The 25901-nt window shown below is 40.8% G+C and overlaps 1 protein-coding gene across 4 annotated transcripts in view; it reads left to right on the forward strand.

Annotated features, from left to right (window-relative positions):
* Nucleotides 1-20794, forward strand: part of LOC104467700 (casein kinase I isoform alpha) — a 32911-nt gene extending 12117 nt beyond the window's left edge. The window contains exons 2-10 of one of the 4 annotated variants that reach the window (XM_010081562.1): nt 319-445; nt 2210-2308; nt 4692-4775; nt 8176-8315; nt 11077-11155; nt 12161-12235; nt 12897-13003; nt 13891-14039; nt 19287-20794. In XM_010081562.1, coding sequence (XP_010079864.1) covers nt 356-445; nt 2210-2308; nt 4692-4775; nt 8176-8315; nt 11077-11155; nt 12161-12235; nt 12897-13003; nt 13891-14039; nt 19287-19294 — 831 coding nt within the window. In that variant the 5' untranslated portion in view covers nt 319-355 and the 3' untranslated portion in view covers nt 19295-20794. Of the gene's footprint in view, nt 1-318; nt 446-2209; nt 2309-4691; nt 4776-8175; nt 8316-11076; nt 11156-12160; nt 12236-12896; nt 13004-13890; nt 14045-19286 lie in introns of those variants that run through there. The other 3 variants (XM_010081566.1, XM_010081567.1, XM_010081563.1) reach the window with 3 other exon arrangements.
* Nucleotides 20795-25901: the final 5107 nt, after the last annotated feature.

Genomic DNA, 25901 nt, shown 5'->3' on the forward strand with positions numbered 1-25901 from the left:
CCTCAGTGTATTGACATGTAATGGCTTCTGCTTTGACTGTGTTTTGATTTTTGTGTTTGGTATTTCAGTTGCTGCTGAAGTGTAGTGGTGTTTCCTCTTAAGGGAAAGTCGAATGTGTGCACATGCACTTGCCAGCTTGTTTCTGTTTTGTCCTCGGACTTTGTTTCCAGGAAAAATAAGGCACTGCTAGCCCTAGTTTTCTGTTAGTTTTTAAGATTGAACATTAGCCAGCAATGTGCCCTTGCAGCCAAGAGGGCTAATGGTATCCTGGGCTGCAGTAGGATTCCTGCTAATGCTGAATAATTTTCTTTGTTGCAGGTGGTATGGTCAAGAAAAGGACTACAACGTTCTAGTTATGGATCTTCTTGGTCCCAGCCTCGAAGACCTATTCAACTTCTGTTCTCGCAGGTTTACGATGAAAACAGTACTTATGTTAGCAGACCAGGTACGTACAAATCTTACTGTGAGGAAGTTAAAAACCCTTAAGTATTTTATGCAATGTGGTTCTTAAGTGGGTTGAATTGTGTTATGGAGTGTTGTATATAGCTAACACTTGACCTATATAGGAAAGAAGTAATGGTGATTCTGTGTGCTGTAGCCTACAGAACGAATGTAGGCCTGTAGTGGGAGGGCAGCGCAGATATCAACTCCTTGATGCTGCAGATCTAACAAGTGCAACTTTAATAAAGAATCAAGATTGATATGGGTGGATTAACTCCCAATATCACTGTGGGGGTGGTGTTAGGTCTGAAGCAGGCTCAGTTATGGTTGATCTGATTCAATGGAAAGCTGTTGCATGTTGGCCAGCTGCAGTGACAGGTGGGTGACATGCAAGTCTATAGGTCTGTTCTTGGTGAATGTCACTATGTACTCACAACCTCCTGTAATTTCTAGTACCAGACCATGAGCTAATAAATACTATTTTGGTTGTTGTGGTGCTTAAAGACATTTCTTAAAGCTGTTAGTGGAGAAACCACTGTACTTCAAACTTAATCAAGGCCTGTAAAACTGAGGTCTATTAAGTCTTTTTCTAGCAACTGGTATTTTTTCAGCTTGGTCATGAGAGTTCAGTATTTGAAATGGCCAGCCATATTTATTCTTTGCTATTTAATAAATAGCTTGATTGTGCTGTCTTCGGCTACTTGAAAGGCAGTAAGTTTCTTGAGTTGAATTTTCAATCGTAGTTCAAATTTCATCTAATATTACATAATTGATGTTAGTACCAAGGTGTCAGCCAGATGAATGTAGAATCCCAGGCTCATGGCCAAGGAAGCTCACGGCATTTGTATGGAGACAAGGTCAGCTGTCCCTGTTCTCAGCTGCCTTAAGAGAATGGTACACTTGCTTTAGAGAGCCATTTGCCTGCTTAGTTAGCTTGAGTCTGGGTGTTACAGCATCTCCAGGGAATCTGTATCGTTTCCATACAGTATTCCTTTGGATGATAAACGCTAATTAGTTCTCTTATGGGAAAAATAGACTGGACATATGATATCAGTGTACAGAATTGGCTTTTAGGTTATAGTCCAGTAGAACAGCTGTGAAGGGTATGATGTAACAATTCAACCTGCCAAAGACTGCATGAAGAGCATTAGCAGCTGGAAAGCTGTACCATATAAATGCAGGTACTGTGATCTCACACACAGGAAGTCGCATGACTGTGTATGATGATACATATATGCTAGAGTTTCTCTGCATCTTCATTGCTGACTGTTGTTCCTGGGTCACGGTAGCCTAGATATGACAGTATAGGACACAATCAAGTTGTTACTTGCTCTGTGAAAACTGTTACCTGGAAAAGTGACGCTTGATGATGAATAACCAGATGAATGAATAACTGGGACAGGGGGAGGGAATGAGCTTTAAAATTGTTGTGTGGTAGGTATAGAAAACCTTTGTTTGAAGTAAGAAAAAGAAATTACTCTTTAATAGGGTGCTATCTGTTAGAACATGAACTTGAATGTCTGGGACATAGTTTCAGGTATTTAATCTGCCATTTCCTGACCAAGGTTATGGAATTTTAACATATAGGAAATATAAACTTATTTAAACAGCATTAAAAAAACCCCTTGGTTTGCATTAAGCAAATACAGGAACTTTTGTTGCAGAGGAAGGTAACACTAATTTCATGCTTTCATTAAAGGTTTAAGTGAATTGTATTGGCTCTCATTGAAATCTTACGTGTTTTGTTGTTGCTGGTTTTTTTTTACAGATGATCAGTAGAATTGAATATGTGCACACAAAGAATTTTATACACAGAGACATTAAACCAGATAACTTCCTAATGGGTATTGGGCGTCACTGTAATAAGGTTAGTCTAATGCTCTTTGTTTAAAGATCCAAAGGGAATGGCTCTGTTACTTGATTCAACCTTTTTAAAACTCATTGCTAAAACTGATGTTTTGGATGATAAACTATAATTTTTTTGGTATGAGAACTTGGATTTCTCAATGTCCACTTCTAAATGCAGTGGCATACACATGGGGGTCTCTGGCCCACCCTGTGGGATGCATTTGATTGCAAGCCTAGAAATCATCTTGCAACAAGATTGTTAACTAACCCTAGAGAATACTTAGCTACTTATATCAGTGATGGAGTTTCATTATTGAGATAACTTGTAATAGCATTTTTTTCCTCAATGGTAAAGTCAAATCTTATTTTTGGCTTTGGGGCTGACTTCCTGGAATGAAAAGAATTTGTACCAACATGGGAGCTCCTGACCTACTAGTCATCAGGGCATTAAATCTTGTGGTGACAGACTGGTAAAGAGAACTCTTCAGCCATCAGAACTGTGGATACAACTAACAGCCAACATGTAGATCAATTGCCATTATAAATAAAGGAATTTATGCAAATGTGTTGATAGAAAACTGTTAAACTGTAGAGTATGTAAATATGTTGTACAACAAAAAACTGCTCTCAATTTACTTTGTGGGAAAAAAAGCAGGGTGGGGGGTGGGCTGAGGTTGTTGCACTTGTTTGGATGGATAAATGTAGTCAGGAGTGCATGTTTCCCGTTGAAAACCTTATATAGAAGAAAACTGTTTTTTATTTTATTTTTAGTTCTCTTGAGTGAAATACGCTTAATCCTGCAATTTGTATGTCAAGCTCGGGCAGACAGGCAGCATTGGCAATGCATTAAGCATGCTACTTAATAGAAATTAACTTCAGGACAAATGTATGTGATCAAGCTGTTTATTGGAAGCAAGATTCCCACTTATCTTCTGGATATGCCATCAGATAATGTCTCATCTCTTTAGGCACTACTAGTGTTTAAAATGTTTACCTTTGTTTGCCTGTATGAATGCCAACTTCAGGGCCATGAACATTAGAAGGGGAAAGCTTGATTACCATGAGATAACAGTTCTTGTCTGAAGAGGTGCAGTGCACTGAATGTTTAGATACGACCATTGTTTGAAAAACTTGTAAGTCCAGCTGAAAGGCAGTATTTATGTAATCCTGTTGCCGTTAAACTTCGCTTGTTCCCTGGTTTCATACTTTCACTCTGTAGAGCTCTAATTTTCTCTGCTGTGTTGAGCAGTTAGACCCCTTAATTTTCTGGCATGACTTAGAATATAACTTCAAAACTTTAAAACTAGGAAAAAAAAATTTAGTTTCTGGTTTCCAATTGTTCTTTTTGGGCCATTTTTCTATACTTTTGCACAGTCATGCTAGGCTGGCATTGCTGCACTCTGTTTCATCTTGATGTGGATTAATGGCCTAGAAAATGCTGCTGTGATTACTTTAGTGGAGGAACACATTAGATTTGCATCAGCTGAAATGAAAAGCAAAATTGCCCGTAAACCATTATATTTTTTTCCCATTAGTAGACTAGTTAGGGAGCCACGCAATGATACGGTGGTAAACACTGTGGGCATGGGCTTTGTTACTGTTGCAGGGTTTTAAAGATTAGGAAGGTAGTTCTTGAGGGAAATACAAATCAGTAGTTTTACATGAGCAAAATGAGGAATGGGTTGCTTTAGTTCGGAACAAAGTACTTTATCTAGGGAACACTTGGCCACCATACAGTACTTACTTTTTTCTTTTTTAACTAAGTGTAGCTTTGGGATTTTTAGAGATGCCTATACAGAGTTTAAAGACAATCAGACACAAAGACTAGAATAGGATGGTAATCTTGTTCCAGTAGCTTCCTGGCAGTTATATTTTAAAAGAAAAAAACTTTTTTTCAAATTTTAATTTGGTGATTGGGAGAAATTTTACTCCCGCCTCAAAAGATGAATTTTCAGCTCTGCTAGAAATAAGCCCTGCATGCTTATGAAAGTAAACTTTAAGGTGACTAAATGCCTTCTACCTCTTCCTTACTGAAGATTTACTTTTTCTAAATGTCTTTTGGGGGAAGGGCAGTCTTGTGGAACCAAAGGATGCTTTTGTAAGCAAAACTTCAATTTCCTTTTTTAATAGAGCCAAATGTCACCATTGCTATCCCTGGTCAAGGCAGTGCCATTTTGGAGCGGCTCGCAGTTGAAATTTACCTTTACATCTTTCAAATTTTCTCCTTTCAAAAAAAAAAAAAAACCATAGTTTTTTGAAAACTACAGTGCTTGTTGGAAGAAGGATGGCATTTGGCTACCCTGTTCTTTCTCGAACGCCTCGGTGTTGCCTGTCTGCGCCGGCCATTGTTGCAATGTAAGCAATACTGTTTGATGCACTGCCACCCTCTATTGTTTGTTCAGTGTTTAGAATCTCCAGTGGGGAAGAGGAAAAGAAGCATGACTGTTAGTACTTCTCAGGACCCATCTTTCTCAGGATTAAACCAGGTCTGAACTGTCTCCTATTCCAACCTCAACCCCAAATTCATGTGCTTTATTTTTGTTTTGGTTTGGTTTTTTTTTGGTTTTGTTTTTGTTTTTTTTTTCTGGAGAATGTAGACCTTGCAAAAGCACCTCTCATGTTGGCATTATTCAGACATACTTGGCAAACATGTAACATTACTAAGATGTTTCCCTGTGGCGCTTGTTTAAATTGTGGAATTTCTTCTAAACTTGATATTAGAAGGGCTAAATGTACGTGCTTGATTTCAGATGCAGAGCAGGTTTTACTTTTGTCCTTTAAAACTCCGAGGCAATCTGTCCAATGTGTTGAAGGATAGACATGCCACCCTAGTGAAGTAGCAGGGCTTCTGCGTGGGTCTGTCTGCTTGCCTCCCTGTAGGGCTCCTGCAGTATCTTTGAATGCACACAGAGAAGTTCTGTTATCACTTCAGCCAGCCTCTTCCCCTTGCAATTTTTGTTCAAAATCTTTCCAAATGTGTAATGAGGGCACTCATATTTTCATCCATTATAACCTGGAATTACTCTTAACAAGCTGTGTCTTGGAGAAGCATGAGCTTATCTTGTAGTGTCAAATGTAGTACTCCTGAGAAGATGAATTTGAGAGAAATGAAGACACATGCACCAGTTTGTAGCACGACAGCTGGAAATTGCTGAATATGAATCATAGCTGAGGAGTTTGGCCATAGAATCAGTCCATAGCTTTCCACAATGATATTCTTCACGTATTAACTCCTGGGAAGATAGCTGCTGTATCCAGCCTGACAGGCTTCTGTTGTCTGCTTCTAAAACTTTCCTATCAGTTGAGGCAGACTTTGATCTACTTCTCTAGTTGCTCTTGGCAAAAATCTTGCCCTACTTCTCCAGTTTTCTGCTGATCATGCAACAAACAGAATGAAGGTGGTATGAGGTTATCTGTGGGAATATGCCTGTGTTCCTGCTGGCTGGCATCAGCAGGTTATGCGCTCATCCAAATCAGGCTGGTTCTCCCAGCTTCATTCTTTGCAAGATGGTCTTACTGCTTTGCCTTCCACCCACTAGAATGGGAAATACAGAATGTGCCTAAGCTAGGGAACAGAGTAAACGTCACTGGAGAAATCAGTGCCAGAAAATAACCTAATTATTTGACTAGCATAAAACAGGTCTGTGTTGCTGAATTGATTCCTGGTGGTTGGTTGGTTTGTTGGGGGTTTTTTTGTAAGCAGTTCTATCCATACCTCTTGAGTGAATGCAGAATTACCTTGTTCAGGTCTAATCTAGAGAGCTTGTAGCAGCTGTGGAAGAGGCAGAACATAATTTATTTTATAACTCTTTCGAAGAAAGTAGTCTTACCAACTTGGTAAGACTAAACAGGGCTAGACACCAGCTATTTGTGTAGTAGAGGCACACTTCCAGTGTTAACTACTTTGATTCATGAACTATGACTTTGTCCCTTAATACTACTAATAGCAAGATCCCTAGGATTACAGAAAGGACTTGAAGACTTTGAATTGTTTAAAGTGTTTGTAACTAAATGTGCTCTGAAGATATTCCAACTGATTTGTATAGTGTTTGGTTTTCCCTCCTCCTCAAGGCATAGTATTTTGCAAAGGCCCTGCAAAAGTAGCTATTGCACACTACATTATAGGCTGTCTTCAGGTTAGAAAGCTTTAATCAGAAAATAAGGAATTGCATTTGAGCTAAGGAATTACTTCTAGGAAAGCTGAACTTGCTTTATAGTAGTCACATAGAAGCTTTGTACTATCTACTTTAGGAGTTCAGGATCAAAATTGCTCATTTCCTGGTAGCTGGAGAACATGTCCATGCTTGCTAAGTGAATAACTACCTCTAGTGGTAGCTGTGGTGGGTGCAACAAAGACAAGACCCCCAGCTTTCCTGAACTGTCTGACCAGTGGAGTTGATGTGAAAACTTCAGTTTATCTCCTCTTGCTCAAAGCATTCTGGTCTTTCAGAGTGACTTTCACTAAAACAGTAAATGTAGAACTGTGCTTTGTGGTTGCGTATAAATCATGGCAAGACTTCAGCTCAAGGTTTTCTGCTCTGACATCAGTGGCTTAAGAGGTTTTTAGCTTTTTTTCCTGTCTAGCTACTATAGTTAGAAAGTATTCTTCAAACAGAATTCTAAAATGTATCTACTGTGCAATTCAGAAACTTTCAGTCTTTCAGTATCTTTAATATTTCCATGATGAGTGTCACTTTATAATTCACATCATTTTCAGTGTGCCAGAGTGACCCTTTGTTTCAGTCTTGCATGCAGGTATACCTGCATATCAATCTCCAGTACTTGTTTGCATTTAAAGCTGCATCCGCTGTTCTGGAATCACCTTTACACTGATACTGAGATTTTCTTGAACCTTATATATTCTTTCCATTGCTGTTCTGGAATCACCGTTACACTGATACTGAAATTTTCTTGAACCTTATATATTCTTTCCATCATCTCCTTCCCCCACCCAAGTTACTTTTGCAGCATTCATTAATCTGCAGGGGTTGTAGTCCCTGATCCTGTAGCATTAATCCAGCATTGGAATCAGGAGCTCAGCCTGATGATTTGTAGCTTGAAGACTGATTGCTAGAATTTGAAATGTCCCTTATATACTTCTGCCTCAGCTTTTTTTGCCTAGTCCTGAAATCTTGTCACAAGCAGGTACAGTCTCTATTAACCGTTGTAGATTGGCTGGCTGTTAGCATGCACTCAGTCGTTGCTAAATACCAAATCATTGGGCAAGCTTGGTTATTAAAACCTAAATTGGATTCCATGTACTAGGCTCTGGCTTCCTGTCTGTATTAATATCATCAGCAAGTGTGTCATGCTGCTGCAATAGTGTTCTGGTAGTCTTAAAATGAGCGTATGATTTGAAAGCAAGATGTGGTGTTTGCTGTTGAAGGTTTTGGCCTTCAGTTCTGTACAGAGTGGCCAGTGTTCTGTGAGACACAGGGCAGGATACAGGATGTCCATCATTTGCATTAAGCTGCTGAGCTGCCATTAACTATCTGTATGTGTAAACTGCTCACGTGTGAGTGGGGTTTTGTGAAGCGTGCTTTCACACATACGAGTTTCCTTCCTAAATTGTGCACTGTAGTTACTGAGCTAATGTGATACAAACCATAGTAGTAACATAAAATAGTTGTAGAACTAAGCTACAGATGCTGAGTAGCACAATCTAATCTATTCCACCGGTTTGAGAAAAGGCTTGAACTAATTCACTATTAAGTTGTTGAACTGGCTAGTTAAAGCTTGTTGCAACTCTGCACTGTTAATTTGCTTCCTCTAACTGTAAGCTGTTACATTGTGTGGATGTCTTAAAATGTAGCTAATGCGTAGTGAAAGAGGTTGGGGATTGCCTGTGTTGTATAGAGATATAATCTATTTTCATTTTTCTTTAAGTTATTCCTTATTGACTTTGGTTTGGCCAAAAAGTACCGGGACAACAGGACAAGGCAACACATACCATACAGAGAAGACAAAAATCTCACTGGCACAGCTCGATATGCCAGTATCAATGCCCATCTTGGCATTGAGCAAAGGTGAGTTCAAGGAGATTACTGCTGTGCTTTTGGAGGCTGCAAGACAATCTTATTTGTAAGCTTCTGAAGTGTCTGAACTAATTTTATATGAATAAGTGTGTATATATCCCTTTGCAAGTGCTTTTCTTTTTGACTGCCTATGCAAGGTATGGGGGGAAAAAATCCAAGCCCCTAATTTGCTTCTTGAAGAGAGTCTAAGTCTTGCAGGTATGAGGTGGATGTTCTGCATACTGTTTTGGTTTCTTTAAAGAATAAGCTATACTTGCATGTGGGTTTGTCGGAGGACCTTCACAACTAAAATTATGCGCTTTCCTGATTGTGTTGGTACCTGTTGATGCCACTGCTGGCTGGCTTGAGATGCAATTCTGTAGCCAGAAAGGGTATTCTAAAGGTGTTGTCTGTGTCTGTGTTTTCTCACTTTCCCTTCTACTTGGTACACTATTGCTTTTCCTTTTGCCTGCAAGCAAGAGTTAAAGATCATCTACTTCACTTGCACTGTATTTTGGTTTCTAGTATACACAACCATTGTCATGCCTCTTTGTGTATAGATGTACAGGGTGTGTGCATATTTATATGTTTGAGCTTTACTTAATCAACAAACACATTTTTATCATCTGGATCAAAACCATTTTGCTACTACAGTATCCTAGCAGTGATCCAGTGGAGATAGCACTTCAGATTTTTTGGGAGTGTATGTTAGGTACTCATGAGATATGAAGTGATGCCTCTCTTCTTCCCCTCATGCCTAGATGTTGTAATGTATAGTAGTGTGGCCTTACCACATGATGCTGAGGTTGCTTAGACATAGTTAAAACTTCCATTAATGTTTCTGCCTCTGACCTTCAATTTAATCAAGATGGGAATGACAGAATTTTCTGTTGGTCAACTGAACATGTAACTTACAAATATTTGGTGCTTTAAAATGCTCTGTATTTCCTCTTTGTATTAATTTCCTTAGGGTCCCTTAAGTGTATTTTGTTGTCTGTCAGTGTCATTATTGAAACCTACTTGGTGTGTGAGTCAAGTAGGGTAAATGACAGGTGTCACTTGTGAAGTAATTACATTTCTTAGAACCCAAGCCATTCTTGTAATGGGGTAGCTGTTCTAGTACCTTACAGGGAAGGGAGTGAGCTGCAAAGGACTGTTGCTTTAGAATTTAGTTGGAGGTCTTGTACCATCTCTGCTCGAATATAACCAGAAACATAGCTTGGTGCATGCTAAAAGCTATTAACTGTCTAGATCAAGCCAACAGTGAGACAACCAAATAATATATTCCTGTCATCAAGGGAAACCAGTCATGAAGCTTATGGCAGAATATGTCAACTGTTAGTGCTATACTTTAACTGTTACAGAACATGTTTTCCTGTATGTAACGACAGCTATTCTTGAGGGGCTGTTTGCAGTGCGATCCATTTCTTGTTTTAGTAATGGACAGTATTGTCCTGTTTTTTCAAACCCTGAAAATCACTTTTGTCAGTATACGCTTAAATGTAATATGTCCATTGTAGGGTGACAGAACTAAATGTTTCTTACTACAAAATAATTAAATTAAACATTAAATCAATGACCTGGATGGGGGATGGAAACCGTTAATCCCTTTATTGCTTCTGAATTTACCACTGCTTTCTCAAAAATGTAATTTTATGTCATGGCTGCATACCACTTTACTGAATCTTGTTGATTATTAAAATCTGCAATTCTAGTAGAATTAGCAAGTTTTGCAGGCTGGAGTTTGTGGTCTTGGTATAATTTTTCATCCCTTTGTTTTTGGCCATGGTTTCATGTTACAGATGCGATGACCACACAGCTAGCTGCTGTCAAGAAGAGTGAAACATTTTTCCCTTCCTTGACCTCTGGGCACAGGGGTGCTTTTTGTCCTAGTGGTGAAATGGCTTAGGGAGCCAGGCTGATTTTCTTCTGTGATAGCTCCCTGAACTGGTTCCCCAAAGGGTCAGAGAGCTGGAACTGAAGTTGGGGGGGTGACACGCCATAAGTATGATGGTGTTTCTGTGGCTAAAATGTGGATCTGGAGCATATGCAGTACAGAAAACATTTGAAGCCTTTTAGATGAGAGTCTGCATGGAAATTCTCAGTGAAATCTATGGATAAATAACTTTGGAGTTCTCTAGCTGCCTTGAAACAGACTTCTTGTAGGAAGAAGGCAGAGGCACCTCTCTAAATATTGCTTGTTTTTTAAAAATCCTGGAGGCAATTGAGGGTTTTTTAAAATGTGAGGAAAGAAAGGAGTTAGGACCTTTTGGTATTTGGTTTGATATTGGTCCCAGACTAAGGCCAGGTTCAGGGAAAAATCTTCTTTAATGAGGTTAAGGCTAAGATCAGGTGTTCCTCTTACAATACATTCCATGGTTCCTGTAGGCAAAACTTTAGTTTCTATCCCAGCTACTTAATTAAATGGGAAAGACATTTAATGTTTTTTTTATTTATTTTCTAAAGATTTTGTTTCCCAAATTATTCTAACGTAACTCCAGATGGAAACTTAGCGCATGCAATACCTACTGACTGTTCCTTGCTTGAAAAATGAATAGGATCTCCTTCCTGCTTGTGAAGAGTTGTTACATGCCTGCCAGTGGAATCCTGAACACCCAGATGTCTTAGCTGTATTAGAGACATTCCTTTGCACCAAAGTTTAGATTTTATTCCTTTTGTAAAAAAAAAAAAAAATTTGGAATACTTTTACTATTTGGAATAAAGTACAAAATGCCAAAATTTGTAATCCATTGTATTCTTCCTTTTTCTGCAGTCGTCGGGATGACATGGAGTCTCTAGGCTATGTATTGATGTACTTTAACAGAACCAGTCTGCCTTGGCAAGGATTAAAGGTAGGTTATGTTGCTTCCCACCCCGCCCCTTCCTTTTTCTATGTTTGGGTATCATGCTTCAGCCTGCTGCTCTGGGTAAGTGGTTGTATATAATGTTTAGCTTCAGTTATACAAAGTGGTTTTTCCCAAGCCATGATATTTATAGAACGCAAAAGAAAGGTTCTTTCTACTTCTGGTGCAGCAGGCAAAATGTGTATTGTTTGTCTGTCTTAAAATTTGTGCTAAACAATAGCTTACATCATCTGTGCAAATTATTATTGTCCTGTTGTAGGCTGAGGCCCTTTTTGGGAAGTAGAAAATAACATTGTTAGGGGCTTTTTGAATTGCTGTAGAGAGCATAGAAATAATCTCTTGGCTAGCAAGTTCAGCTTTAGTGATATCTTCAGTCCAATTTATGGTATGACTGAATAATTATTAGCTGCAACAGGCTTGTTTCAAGTACTGTCATATATGGTAGCCAGGTAGAAGCATGGCAAATATTTCTTATTTGTGTTATGTAGACTTCAGTGATTTGTTTTAATGTTTTAATTGTTTTTCTTCCTCCATGTGAGTTGTGTAACTCAAATGGTGTTGCAGCTGTAAGTTTTCTAAAAAGGCAAGCAGCTTGTGAAACACTAGAACTCTTCAGCTGCAAATGAATGTAATGGCTGCTTACTGAAACATGCAGGCAGCTCTTGAATAGGGTACTGAGTGGGAATTAATAGAACTTTGGCAAATGGAAATGCAAGTCTGGTCTGTTTAATGGACAAAAGCAGCAGCTAGAACTACATGAGCTGTGCCATGTGATGGAAGCATTAGACTGCGACAAATGGTATTAAACTGTGTCCAAATCTTAATACCAGATTGACCTTCATTCTCTTTGCAATAAGAGTGTGGGACTTGGAGATTTCACATAAAATACTTACGGTTGACCAAAGGATTTTTGTCTTTTTTTTTTTTTGCTACTGTCCTTATTAATCCAGTGTTGCACAATCTCTCTTATATTGTGACCTACATGTTCCACAGGCTGCAACAAAGAAGCAAAAGTATGAAAAGATTAGTGAAAAGAAAATGTCCACTCCTGTTGAGGTTTTGTGTAAGGTAAGAGTTTCCAAATTATGTCATACTGTGAAATGGAAGTTCTTTTCTTTCTTGTTTTTTAAAACTAGAGCCAATATGTTAGTCTCGTATGGCATTCGCTGATGAATAATACTTCTCTGGCAGTCATGAATGCCTTGTTTGGCCACCCAGCAAGACTGTCAATGTGTGTAACAGGGCAGGCATTCACTGCTGTTTCTGGGTGTAGTTCATACCACCATCATTCCAGTACTCGGTGACTGTTGGCTGTGCAAGCTCTCCAGCCCTCTTAGGTGGGGCTTGTTCATTTCTTCAACTTCCACAGTGAAAGTTCTACATGTGCCCTCTTGGATAAATAAAACCAAAGTAGAGCTGTATAGCTTGCACATATGTGTTTCTGCCTCTTTAAGATTGAAAAAATAGAGGCTGTAATGGAATTGGATGTCAAATGATCCCTAAAGCCATGTCACAGAATGATTTTTCCAGTGCTATCCTTTGGATCTTGAGATTTCTCTTGAACTGTGGCAGCCACATGCTTGTTAACAAAGGTCCTTGAGAACACATATGAATCTTCAGCCAGTCTTTTTCTGCTGTTATAGACAGAAATACAGCTTTTGGCCTTCTTATAGGTTGTTAGAAGCTTTTTGCTGCAAGCCATGGCTTGATTAACACTGTTGGTTTACAGGGATTCCCTGCAGAATTTGCCATGTATCTGAACTACTGTCGTGGCCTGCGCTTTGAAGAGGCACCAGATTACATGTATCTGAGGCAATTATTCCGTATTCTTTTCAGGTCAGTCTCAAAGTGGAAAAGTACAGAAATTTGTCAGTTCTTTACCAGCTGGTAACTGCTCTGTGGACTTAAACTGCAGAAAGCTGCTCCAATATGTGTGTGTTGTAGGGAGTTCTGGGGCTTTCTTTCCATTTCAGAGTTTGAAAAGCTGTTTAAAGGATGTGAAAAAATATTGTTCAACGTTAAACATGAAGAAAAAGATTCTCTTGTTTTTGAGTTGCATGATCTGAGTGCTGATGCAAGATGGTTGAGCTCGTGCTTCAAGTTCTGTTGCAAGTAGCTTAAGAAATTGACCCTTTGGTAGAAGTATTTGAAGCTTTCTGTGTTTGGAGATCAATGATGGGACTAGCAGTGGTGCCCAGTAGATTGATTTCAATGGAGGGGAATAGTGCTGTTTTATTGAACTCCTTAGAGAAACAAGAACATAAACTCAACCTTGTGGGGTGAACAGCATCTGTCTAAAATAGAGCTGATACTAATCCCTCAAGAGTGCCTCTCCAGGTTTCTGGCATCCAAAGCAGTATTTATTCAATGATCTACTATACTGCAGTCTTTCCTTAAAACTCTATATATTAAAAAACAAAACAAAACCACAAAAAAAACCCCTGAGAATCTAACTGCAGACAAATAGATAATCTGGGCTGTGAAGAAGTTGTTCTACAAATGCAGACTTTTGTGTAAGCAGTGAAGAAAACAGTGCTAGATGGTGTTTGGACTTGCTTCAAGAATCCCTTTGAGTTAGTAGTACTTAGCATTTATATACCATTCATAATCTCCAAAGCAGCTTCCAAAGAGTTAACCTCTAGTTCTGGATTTTCAGCAAAGGCTTGTTGTTAGCAATAAGGAAGTTATGATGTGTTACAGTAAAGTATTTCACTCTTTTCTAGGACCTTGAACCACCAATATGACTACACATTCGACTGGACAATGTTAAAGCAGAAAGCAGCACAGCAGGCAGCCTCTTCCAGTGGGCAGGGGCAGCAGGCCCAAACCCCCACAGGCAAGCAAACTGACAAATCCAAGAGTAACATGAAAGGTTAGTAGCCAAGAACCAAGTGACGTTACAGGAAAAAAAAATTACACTAATTTGGACAATGTCGGCAATTTAAGTGTTAGATCAAGGAGGTGGTTTAAAAAACATATTTGGCTGTTAATTTAAAAAGCAAAAACAAAAGACGTCCTTGGAGAATTTGACTACTAACTTTATACCAAAATGTCCTTGTTCTTCATATCATTTCTTCTGGGGATATTGGGTCATTTTAACCACTGCATCTTTTGCTCCTGCATTAACCACTTTCCAAAAACAAGGAACTGACTTGGTGTTGGGAATGTGACATTATTTATTTTTATATATATATATACACACACACATATGTCATTTATATATATATAAAATACAATCCAAAATCCTAGACCTAACACTTCTTAAGGGATAATTCTCATTAACTAGGGAAGGATCTAGAGACTTTGGGTTCTGCTCTGTTCCAGCTGGTACAGTGCTGTGGGTTTGCTTCTGTTCTGTATGCCTCAAACATTGGAAACAGAAAATTGTGAATGATCTGGCTTCCTCCAGTGGGTTTACATTGAGGCATTTGGTCCAGATTTAAAGGAAAGGACCAGTGAGCCCAAAATGTCTTGCCTAAATCAGAGTAACCCTGAACTGCTGTGGACTGCCAAGTCATAATTTTCTGAAGTGGATGCTCTGGGGTGGGGCTTCAGGTTTCTTGTCTATTTTTAATGTTCCTAGGTTATGGTTTCAAAGGAAAATGTGAAATGTTCAAGATGTAATTGTGTGAAAACTGAGTTCTGGAAAGGCATGTACAATTTTTTGACACATTATAGAAACTTTTAAATTTTTTTTCTGATTAAAACCTGCGAGTGTTAGTCTAGGAAGTCACTGGAATGAAACTGCTGCAGCTAGTGACTATTTCAGCCAGTCTTGTAATGAAACCGATTCCTGAAGATGAACTGTGAATAAAATTGAAGCTACTGAGGTTGTTTGAGTGAGAATAGAGAAGCTAGGTTTAAGTTACTGCTACTGAGGTAGCCTATTGAGGTATTGCTGCTGCTTGCTACTCTTCAGTGCATTCTTGTCTTGACTGTCATTTTCCTATGTATAAAATTATATATAAAGTTAACATGGCAGACTTGGAAGTCAAAGAAACACAGAAGTGTTTACAGTAAACTTAACAAAACATTGGTTTTCATGTATTGTGGCAGCATTCAAACATGACCAGGTGGCCTTAGGCAAACAACCATCCAAAAATGTAACACTTCTTCATTGTTCTGGATGAAGCAAAATACCTGCTGGTCTCTGAGACTCAGTCTGAAATGGTTTCTTGAAGAAAAAAAAAAAATTTCACAGGATACCATTAAATGTCAGATTCTTTGTGGCATAAAGAGTCCAGCTTTTTTTTCTAGAGCTGACAGGTGTTAACACTGAGGGCTGTAAACCAGTTCCGTGAGCTGTGAGACTGGTACATAGCAGGCTCGGTGATGAAGTACTGATCCTGTATTTCAGGATTTACTTCCTGAAATACAGAAGCTCTGACTGGAGCTCAGCCTACTACTGAACCCAGCCCTATGTAAGGATGTAGAGAGCGTGGCTGTTTGAGCAGGAGGAAATCATATGAGCAAAAATACACATTCTTCATACTGGCTTGGGTTTAAAGTGAAGCTCTTACAGTAGGTGATGATCTTTAAATGGACACTGCCCCGACAACCAAGTTGTATGCACTTGAAATATTGTTTTGCTGGTGAAGTATTCTGAGGTTTAATGTGCCACTCTCCTGGCTCGGGCAGTCTCTGACCAAGTGCCATACTGTAAGTGAAAAAAAGGTAATTATTATCTGACTCCACTTGCTAGTGATGATTTAGTGATAGAGTGCAAAGCTGCAGCTGACTGACAAGTGTAAGTAACAGGGAGGCTGTCTTGCAGTTGTACCTCGTAGACCATTTCTGTTTTGTGATGGGCCTTCCTCATTGCACTGTTCTTTAGCAACAAGGCCCATTGCTATAGCTGTGGAGAAGTTGTTTTTCTAGCAGAATTTCATTGGCTCTTGCACAGAGTGACAGTCTTCTGAGGAGATCACTCCCTTCTCTCCCACCCCATCGTGAAGAAAAGTTTTGTGACTTCTGGATTGATCAGACTGGAGTGTCAGCAAGGCATTAAAATAGTGCTTGTCAAACATCTGAAGACTTCCCCAGCTTGCTAAAATAGTTAGCTTAGTCTCTTCATCAAAATCAAGATTTCAGATTTCTGAAATCCTGCATGCCTTTTTCTGGGAAATACTGCGTGTTAGTGAAGATTTTGTGAAACCTGCTAAGCTCAAGAAGAAGGCTGGATGGCTTACATGTTCCTGTCACATGGAAGATTAATGAAATACCTGGTTTGTTTTTTTCAGAGTTCAGTTAATTTCTCATGTAGTTGCTGTAGCAATGCTTATGCTGAAGTGGTTTAAAAGGCTTCATGGTATCAAATTATACCTCTCTGGTAACCATATGTGGTTTAACAAGAGTGCTGGAAATAGCAATTTACAGATGTGTTTATTGGTTGAAATCTTATAGTATACTCTATAGAGTGCAAGTACTATTGAAGATGGTGCATCTCTGGAGTGGAGCTGGAGGGTGTGAAATGTTAACTCTTTCAAATAATGTCCAGAGACTTGGATGACTTAGATTATTTGGACAGTGTACTCATTTATAGGTATTCCCAGCTGCCTTAACTCAGATCCATATTTAACCATCTCACTGAGTCCTGTAAGTTGTTCAGGCTGAATATTCTGTGTGGTTCCAGGGTAGCCTGTTCTGTCAGTGGCCTTCTTTCTCTTTTTTTTTCCCCCCTGTCCCTTTCTGGAACCCTGTGCAGTATCTTTTGAAAGATCAGCTGTTTTTGAACTTGGTAGGGTGAACTGTTTCAACAGACTGAGCTTCTCTGCTGACTCTGGGAAGTTTAGCTCTCAATCTCTTGACAGTGCAGCAGTTGTTCAGGTGTGATTTGTAACTGCTTACAGTCAGCTTCCCTCAGTCATAAAACTGACTCAAGCAGTCAGTCTCCAGGATAAAGTCCATCAGTTCCATTTGTGAGAGATGTTTGTAATTCACTTCAGTGTAGAGTTCTGTAAGCCTGTCAGCAGTCCCATTAGCATTAACTGGACGCCTATGGTGTGGCAGCATTTCTCAGGGCAGACTACTAGTTCACTACTTGAGATTTAGCTAATTGACAGCTAAATACTTTTAACTATTTGTCTCCGCAGCTACTTAATAGAGAAAAAGTTTGAACACCTCTAAGTGGAGGAGCTTCTTAGGGTATGACGGTACAGTTACTCTTCCCCCATTGATCAGATCTGCGGCTCTAGTAATAATAAAGCAATTTGAGTATCCTTCACATAGCATAGAGATTATCGAAGTTCTGGGTAACACCCCAGAGGGACAAGGAGTGATGAATGTGCACATTTGAGCTGGCCTGTCTATAGTGAAGATGTGTTAGAGAGATGCCGGCATAAACTCTTCAGCATGTTCTTCATACTGGCAAAGTCTTGGGTGCTACGTGAATGTCTCAGCATCTCGTTTGACAGCTGTGGTTGGGCTGTGTTTGGGAACGCTCCTGTCTAGAATTAATAGGGCTTGCAAGGGGGGATGTGGGTTGAATCCAGTTCACTGTTGCTCTTTGTAGAATTGGCCATTCTCTTGCTCATAACACCTTGGATTTGAGGTGTTGTAACAAATAGCATATCATTTGTTAGCATGTCCTTTGTCCTTAGGTTCAGAATCCCATTTTCATTTGAAACATCCAGGCTTCTAAAGCAATTAGTTCATCTGTTTCTTTCCACACTGGGAGCACACTCCTCCTTTGTTGACTTAGTTTTGGTTGTTACAGTGGAGAAAGTGGTTCAAATGATGAATCAGTGTTCACTGCTGAACACACTAAATGGAAAAAACGGTATACCTTTTGGTTGTATGCATTACGTAAGGGTTATGGACAACTTAGGCCAGTGGAACTAAGGAATCGCTGGCGATTCTGTGAGAATTTGCACTCAAGTGGGAATAACTGTCTCAATTCTGCTGCAGGATTTTTTTTTTTTTTGTAATTGCTAGTGCCAGGTAAAGAGAATTGTCCTTCAGTGCATTAAGACTGAGTTCGAACAAAGCTATTGAATCTCTTCTAAATCACCTGTAGCCTATTCTGGAGGAGTTAAAGCTGTTGTCTGGGTACTATGCAGATACATTTTTGACTGAATGTCAGACTATGTTTAAGACTTGTTTGCACTTGCTTCTCTCTGGATGACAGCACAAGCTATAGCTTGGGTCAGCTTTGTCTGTATTTTGCTCTGAAGAGATTTCTGTTGCAAAAAATCAGAGCTGTTGCTCAGATGAATTCATACTTTGACAGACTACCATGCTGTTTGGAGGGTATCCAGAACGGAAACTTGCTTGGCAAAGTAGTGTTTGGTGGAGACTTCTGTTACCTCTTTCAAGCACAGTGCTACTGCCTGAGTCACCAGAAATGAGTATATAAGCAGTCACATGAAGACTGGCTTAGCTTGCAGTAACTGGGTTTTTGAGACCTGTGTATGTATTCCTTTACTCTCCCTTTTCTTGAACTTGTCATTTGGATTTCTCAACTTTAAAATCTCAACTTCAAAAGTATGGTTCTTGACACCCTACCTCCCCTGTCACATGTGTTCACTTGTCCTTCCAATGGCAGAATGTATGCTGGGTTCCTAGTCATAGTCAAAGGTTCTTGCCTCTGTTCTGGTTTCCCAGAGCATTGTGCATGTGAGCATGTGGTGAACACCAGTTACTGTAAGGTAAGTTATTCCTGTTCCTTTTCCTTCTGTCTGTGTGACACTGCTGTACTGCATCTCTGAAGAATGCCACTGCAATCAGATGACAGTTTGACATTCAAGGATATAAACATGAGACGTTGCAGACAAGTAGAAAACAATCCTATGAAATTACATCCTGCTTCCTAGTGGCAATAACACATCTTGATTTCAAACTGATGGTCTGAATTCCTGTTTGAGGAATGTGGCATCCAGCTGGTGCATAAGCCTGTCTTCCAGTGCAGCAGTAGGTGTGAGTGAGAGGTGTGTGTTTGAGTTCAAGGGTGGTGGCCAGTGCTGGTTAGCTTTGGAAGTTGACACCAGGAACTCTGTGGTTCTAAGATGGAGCAGCATTTTCCCCTTTGAATGACCATAACTGATATTTAATTCTCCTACTGTGGAGGCTGTTTTTCATTTTTATCCCGTATCAGTAAGTTGCCCTTGTGTTTATCTTGCAGGTTTCTGAGCATGGCGAGGATGGGACAAAGCAGAGCAGATCGGAGCAGGACTTGTCACTCCCCAAATCCTAGAAATTTTAGTTCATACGTACACTTACCAGTGGCTGTGGGCAACCATTTACTTGGTGTAAAGAACTTAATATCAGTATAAACTGGCTCTGGGCAGCATCAATGATGCTGCACTTGGAGTTGTAGCAGCTGTAATTGTGAATATTACTGAGATAGTGAAACATGGTGTCCAGTTTTCTATTGCATTTTTTTCAAGTGGAAAAGTTAACTAATGGTTGACACACAAGTGGAGAAAGTTGTGCATATGCCAATTTTTGTTACCTTTTTACTTTGAACTACACTGCTTATGAGATCTCATTGTTTTGGAAGAATGGCATGAACAGTCTTCGGCAACAGTTGTGATAATTGTAAATGCTCACAATTGTGCACTCTTTTCTGGTTATTTCTCCCTGGGTTTTGAAAGTTGTACACTTAAAACATTCTTAAAGTTGTTGGCTTCTATGTGCAACATACCAAGCCAGCTGACATGGTAGTAACCAAAGATTCCAGTTTTTAAGCATATGAAAGACTCTGCCTGCTTACCTGTGCTAGAAGTAACAGCATCTAAAGTGAAGACTTAAGAGAAACTTAGCGACTACTAGATAATCTTTAGGACTCTGCATTAACTCTATAATGTTCTTGGTATAAAAGGAAAAACAGCATATTTGTCACAAAATTTAGTTAACATCTTACAACTGAACCTGTATGTAAGTTGCTTAGATAAATGTAATCACTGTAAACATCTATATGATCTGGGATTTCGTTTTTATTTTGAAGCGGGAGCTTTTTTGTTTACAAGTTCATTAAAAACTAAAATTGTTTCTGTAAGGAAATGAGATTTTTTTTAATTTGCCTTGTTAGTTCAATTTAAGAAATCTACATTGCCCTGTTTTTAAACCAAGTTTCAAGGCCATTTATTAAGCAAAAGAAGTCATATTTCTTTCTAAATCATTTTAGATTTAGTGTTGTAACTCTTCCTCATTTTGTTTTTAAATAAATTTTGTATTTTTTCCTTGAGGGGGAAGGGGAAGTCTTGCATTTTTATAACTTGTTGTTTGAGACCAGCCCTCTGTACTAAGATTGGATTTTTTTAAAAACAAAATGGCATCTTTTGCAGACATGGTGTTGGCAGCCTCTGAGCGTTGCCATGTCATGCATCGGCTGGACTGACTTGTGATTGCTAGTTTTGAGAAAAATTTGAATGGAGTATTTGAATGGTTTTAAGCCAAGGCATTTTCTTTCAAGTTCTTGTGGATATGACCAGATTTACTCTTGTTCTTGGGGACAGCCTCGCACCATGCAGAGTTCACATTGGTTACTGCCCTAGGCTGTCTTCCTTCTCACTCCTATTCTAGCCCAGCTGAAAGAAAGACATACTTTTATTGCTGGTAATTCTTTAACAGTGTAATTTATTCCTTTATAGCATGTCAGAATAAATTAAAAAAAATGTCTGAAAATGCTGCCAGATGCCTATTGTGTAAATGTTGTTTGTATGTTAGCTTTTTAGACAGTTCCCATGCATGTAGCAGAGTTCCTGCTCACAGTTCATATTTTTACTGTTAGAAAAGGTCTTTAATTTTGAAAACTGTCTCTTCAAGATCATAATACTGACATTGTGCACTCTGTCATCACAGAGTGGTAAATCTGGATCGAGGCCGCACTCTTGTGTGGTCACTATGCGTACTCCCTATGAGAAGGATCTGCCCTGAGAAGATACTAAACTTTAGCTGGAGAACATTGTGTGCTGATAAACATTTGCATGGATAATCTGTGAGTACAGGGAGGCAAAAAGCCTGCTGAGTTTCAGAGATATCAGTGTGCATTTGGAAACTTCTAAGTCAGAGTCACCTCTCTCTCTCTCTCTCTCTCTCTCTCTCTCTCTTGCCAGGAAGGTTGAAGAAGAAAATGTAGCTCATTTGTCTGGCTAGGATGTTTTCCTAGGCTCTGAGCGTTGCCCTTTCTAAATAAGGATGCTTTACAAGCAATACCTCGTATGAAAACTGCTATGTTTGTAAGAACTGGTATCTAGTACTATGTTAGGTCCTTACATGTGATTTCTACAGTCTAGGCAATGCATCTGACAACATCTGTTGGCAGGAGGGGAAGAAGCATCAATGAAATACCTTCTTTGCAGCTGTTCTCAGAGTGGCTGCTTGGAATTGCTTTGGCACCACTTTCTTGCTTTGACTTGAGGTATTCGAAAGCCAGAGGAAATAATTTGGTTTCGGGAGAAGAAATTGTTTCCTCTGTCCATTAAATTTACTCATGACTTTGAGGAGGGTTGTCAAATTTTAGAAACAACACTGCCCTGGAGAAGCACTGGAAACAGTTCATATGCTTGGCATGTCAAAATGCATGGATTTGTAGTTCTTGCAGCTGCGAGCCTGGTCCTACAGAGGAGCCTGGAGTCCAGTTAGTCTTTCAGACATGGTGTGTTTAATAGAGTTTGCTTCTGCACAGGAGTGTGAGCTTAAACTGTCAGCTGTGTTGTGCTGCTTTGCAGAAAACCAGCCTGCACCAGCCATGCTGAACAATGAACAAGCTGGCAACCTTCCTTAAAGAGATGCAGTGATACTGAACACTCATTTGCTGTATAATCTATTTGGTTTGTAACAAAGACTTAAAACTGAAAGCATTAAAAACTATGTGGATCTTGACTTTGGTTGCAGCTCTGCAAAGGTTTTGTGTTGGGAGGTTTACCTACTGTCCTGATGAAAAGTTGGAAACTTCTGCAAGCAATCCTAGGCCCTTTACAAGTAGTTATAACAGGGGTGATAACGTGCAAGAACTACAACATCATGTTCCCTGGAAAGTGCTAGAATTCAGGTAATGTCATTAGGCTGTGACAACAGGTTCTTAGTCATCTTACTAAGCTGTGTTCAGAGTTTCAAAGCAATTTATTAACCTCTTTAGAGCAACTCTGACAGGCGTCTTAAGGCCACCTTTTAAAGGCTCACTTAATTTGGAGCATGGAGTGCTTATATGTGCAGCATACTGGTTCATTATTTTTAACCTATTTAAACCTTTCCTTGTTCCAAGCAATTGTGAGCAGTTTTCTTTCCTCCCATAAAAGGCTGTGAAAGAAGGACAGGCTGCTCTAGGTTTCATTTATTGGTAACATTTCTGTCACTGCCTTGCCCGCTGTTGTGTGTGGTGTTGGGTGGTGGTGATAGGTGATGAATTCAAGCCCTGGCTGTGTTGAAAAACTATCAGTCCCTGAAAGCTGGGTATGTTTCTGGCAGGTGTGCCATCCTAATTTTTTTTTTGCTGATTTCTATTGAATTCTATCTGTATGGGGGTTATTTTTCGAGCTTATGTGTTGGCTTGTGGTGCTGTTGCATTGTCTTACGTGTTCTCTCAATTGGCTTTTTCAGATGTGTTGCTTACAACTTGGAGGAACTTGTATGTGCTTTGTGTGCTGTGCTTTTCCTAAGACAGACTGCAGCAGAGGTGAAGGTGCCCAGGTCACAGCTGCACTGCTGTGAGCAGGAGGTTGGGCAAGATGCCTCCCTGCAGTCCCTTCCAGCTGGAATTTTTCTGGGATCCTCAGTTGGCTTTTTGCATAAGGCTTTAATTTCTCTTGACAGCATTCTCCAGTTTAGAAGATTTGTTGCTTAGCCAGCTCCCTCAGCCCCATCTGCTTCTTACTTAATTGCAGTGAAATCATCATGATTTCTTATCGGCTTGATGTCATAATATGAGTTTATGAGCATGGCAGGCTCCAGACAAAGAGGAAAAGTGGGCTGGGAGGAAGAGCTGCCTGCTCTGAGCACTAATGCCTCTGAAACACGAGGTGAGGGACGATGCAGAGGAAGTGCCCACCCTCCTAATTGGGCCGGAGTAGAAGGGCTGCATCAGTGACGTGTTCTGATGGGGAAATGGCTCTTTAATGTAATCCTGGTTACCCAGGGCTGGACAGGAAGGCGGGAGGGTGGTACCAGCTCTGTGTGCAAAGAATGGAGATTGAGTGGATGCTGTGCTAGGACACAAGGAGTTCACATTCATTGTTCTCAGCTGCCTTAATGAAGCTTTTCAAAATAGGCTCAGGACTGTGTTGCCCTTAGCAAAAAGGGTTGTGTTAAAGGAGGGCTGTGGCCTTGTTTTTAAAGGAACCACAGCAGGCTCAGCTGCTTTGCCAAGTTTACTGCTAAAGGTGTGAAATGTTTTAAATTAAGATTAACAAATTTTTGCATCGTTAGATAGTGTTCAGTGTGACTGTTACTAGTGCTGAATTTAGGTAGCTGGAAAAGGGGACGAACTAGGGAGTATTCTCACACCAGCCTAGGGTGAATAGATTTCCAAGTATTTTGTCCATAAAATAACTGTGAAGGTGATGCAAACCCACAGCAGGGCGGTTGGAACTCGATGATCTTTAAGGTCCTTTACAACCCTAACCATTCTATGATTCTATGTAGCTCCCTTTTCAGAGAGCAGCTTGGCATTTTGATACCAGGGGCTGCTGCTGGAAGTACCTGAGCACACTCAGTCCAAACTGTTCTGTTTTCCCTCCCCTCCCCAGGAGCCTTTTGTTCCTGTTGGCAATACAGATTGTTTTTGTAAATACAGCTGCTCTTAACTTCATTTCTTCCCCACTCTGAGTTTGAAGGATAGCATCAATATGCGTGGCTGGCAGAGAAGCTCTTTCAGAGCTGCTGTGTGCACTGGTTGTTCCTGAAGAGCAGGCTGCTGGCTCCCTTCGCTGTGCCCTGCGCTCTGCCACCCCTGAAATAATTGTGAGCCTTGAGCTACTTTCTGGATGACGGACTTTGAACTATTTTTGAATGAAAGCAATTTGAGATCATCAGAAGACCTTGAAGGAGTGTACATGCTGTCATACAAGATAGACTGGCTTTTGAGCTTTCCTTGTTGCAGGCAAAGCCCCTGCGTGTAGTGATAAATCCGGGCCTTATCCTTTACAGCCCTGTAAATGCACAGGGCAGGTGCTCAACTCGGCACAATTCAGATAACCAGCAGAGGTGGGGCAGTGGTACCTGCATGACTCAGCTGTGCTTCGTGGGACCTCATGGTCCAACAGACCAGGGGCATGAGGAACAAATCTTCCCTTTCCCTTCCTTACACCCCAGATGAGTCCCTCGTGTGTTGCTGTGGCACATACCAGTGCCAAAGAAGCGCAGTGGGACTTCTCCAAATGAGACCATCAGATGTGTTTAGCTGAACACCCAGGGTTTAAGGCTGGTCTCCTCGGTGTGGCTTACCCAGATGTCTGGCTCTTGCCCTTGCTGCTGAACACACTTCTCTCATGCTTTTTGTACACCAACTGGTAGCTCTGCTTCTCAGCAGCATGGGTCATTTTAAAGGTCCTTGAGCCCATCTCTCTACAATTACCAGGACTGATGTTTCACAAATCCTGCTGTCCTGAGGAGGTACAGTCGGCTGAGCCCAGGACCAGCCTGGGGCTTGTAGCTGCCTCTGGTGTCCTGCAGCTGGACCACGCTGGCCTCTGCGGATGGGATTTGATAGATCTTCATCTGGTGGCAGCTGTAGGTAGGGCTTTGGCCAGGTCAGGGAGAGGGGAGCAAGGAAGCATTGGCCTGCCTCGGCGTATGGGCAGGTACGGTCAGGCAGGGGAGAGAGCAGAGAGGTAAAGCTAGAAACTGCTGTGAGTCCTTGGAGCTGAGAAAAATCACTTGGGCAGCAAATAGGTCTGTTGTGTGCTGAAGGATTCCCCCGGCACAGCTCTGACTTGTGCAGAGCTTGGCACTCCTCAGTGGCTGCGGTGTGACAGCAGCTGGCGTGGGGCCGGGACTGTTCGCAGCAGTCTGTCTGGGTCAGGGCTACGTGATGGGGCAAAGCCTGCAAGCAGCATTGGGAGTGTTGGCATGGTGGAGTGTGTGTTCATATTCCTTCAGGGCTGGCACTCTCGTGTGAGTCAGACCTTGGGTAACTCCTGCTCCATGGCTCTGAAACAGCAGGTATGGCCAGAAATCCCTGCTGACTCCCATCCTGGAAGTGCTCACCTTCCTTCCCAAGACCACTTTCTTCAGGGGGAAGGAAAGGTGAGGAACCCAGCTGTGGCCATTCTTCCCTTGGGTTGCTCAGGAAGCATTAATTGATGGCTTTTATTAGATGGGCTGGTGCTACAATGGCCCTGCTGTGCTGTTTTCATCTGGGTAACCGAGGAGCACCAATAACCCCTGCTTGCGTTGTGCCCCAGGCGTGGGAAGGTGCTGCTGTGCTAAAGCCAAGCTGACGCAGCCGTAGCGAGTTCCTGGCTGGCTAGCCTGAAACCAGGAACAATTTCTTTTTTTTTTTTTAAACAAATCCCATAAACTGATTATGGGTGTAAGTCACTGCTCAGTGACCTTTCTCCCTCTCACTGACAGCTTTTTACATTGCACCTCCTGAGCTTCCCTGTGCCTGCTGGCAGGGGTCCGGCCGCAGGAGGGTGTGAGCCGGGCGTGGGGCCCTGCTCTGCCCACCCCTCTCCAGGCTGGTGGCTGTGCCAGCAAACAGGCAGCGCTGCCAGGGCCTCCAGCACCTTCCCAGGAGGAGAAGCACAAGCTTGGGAACTTGATGTTGATTGGAAGTGGCTTGTTTTTGCTTCCT

This window comes from Pterocles gutturalis, unplaced genomic scaffold (genome assembly GCF_000699245.1).
Source record: "Pterocles gutturalis isolate BGI_N339 unplaced genomic scaffold, ASM69924v1 scaffold34049, whole genome shotgun sequence".
Lineage (NCBI taxonomy): Eukaryota > Metazoa > Chordata > Aves > Pterocliformes > Pteroclidae > Pterocles > Pterocles gutturalis.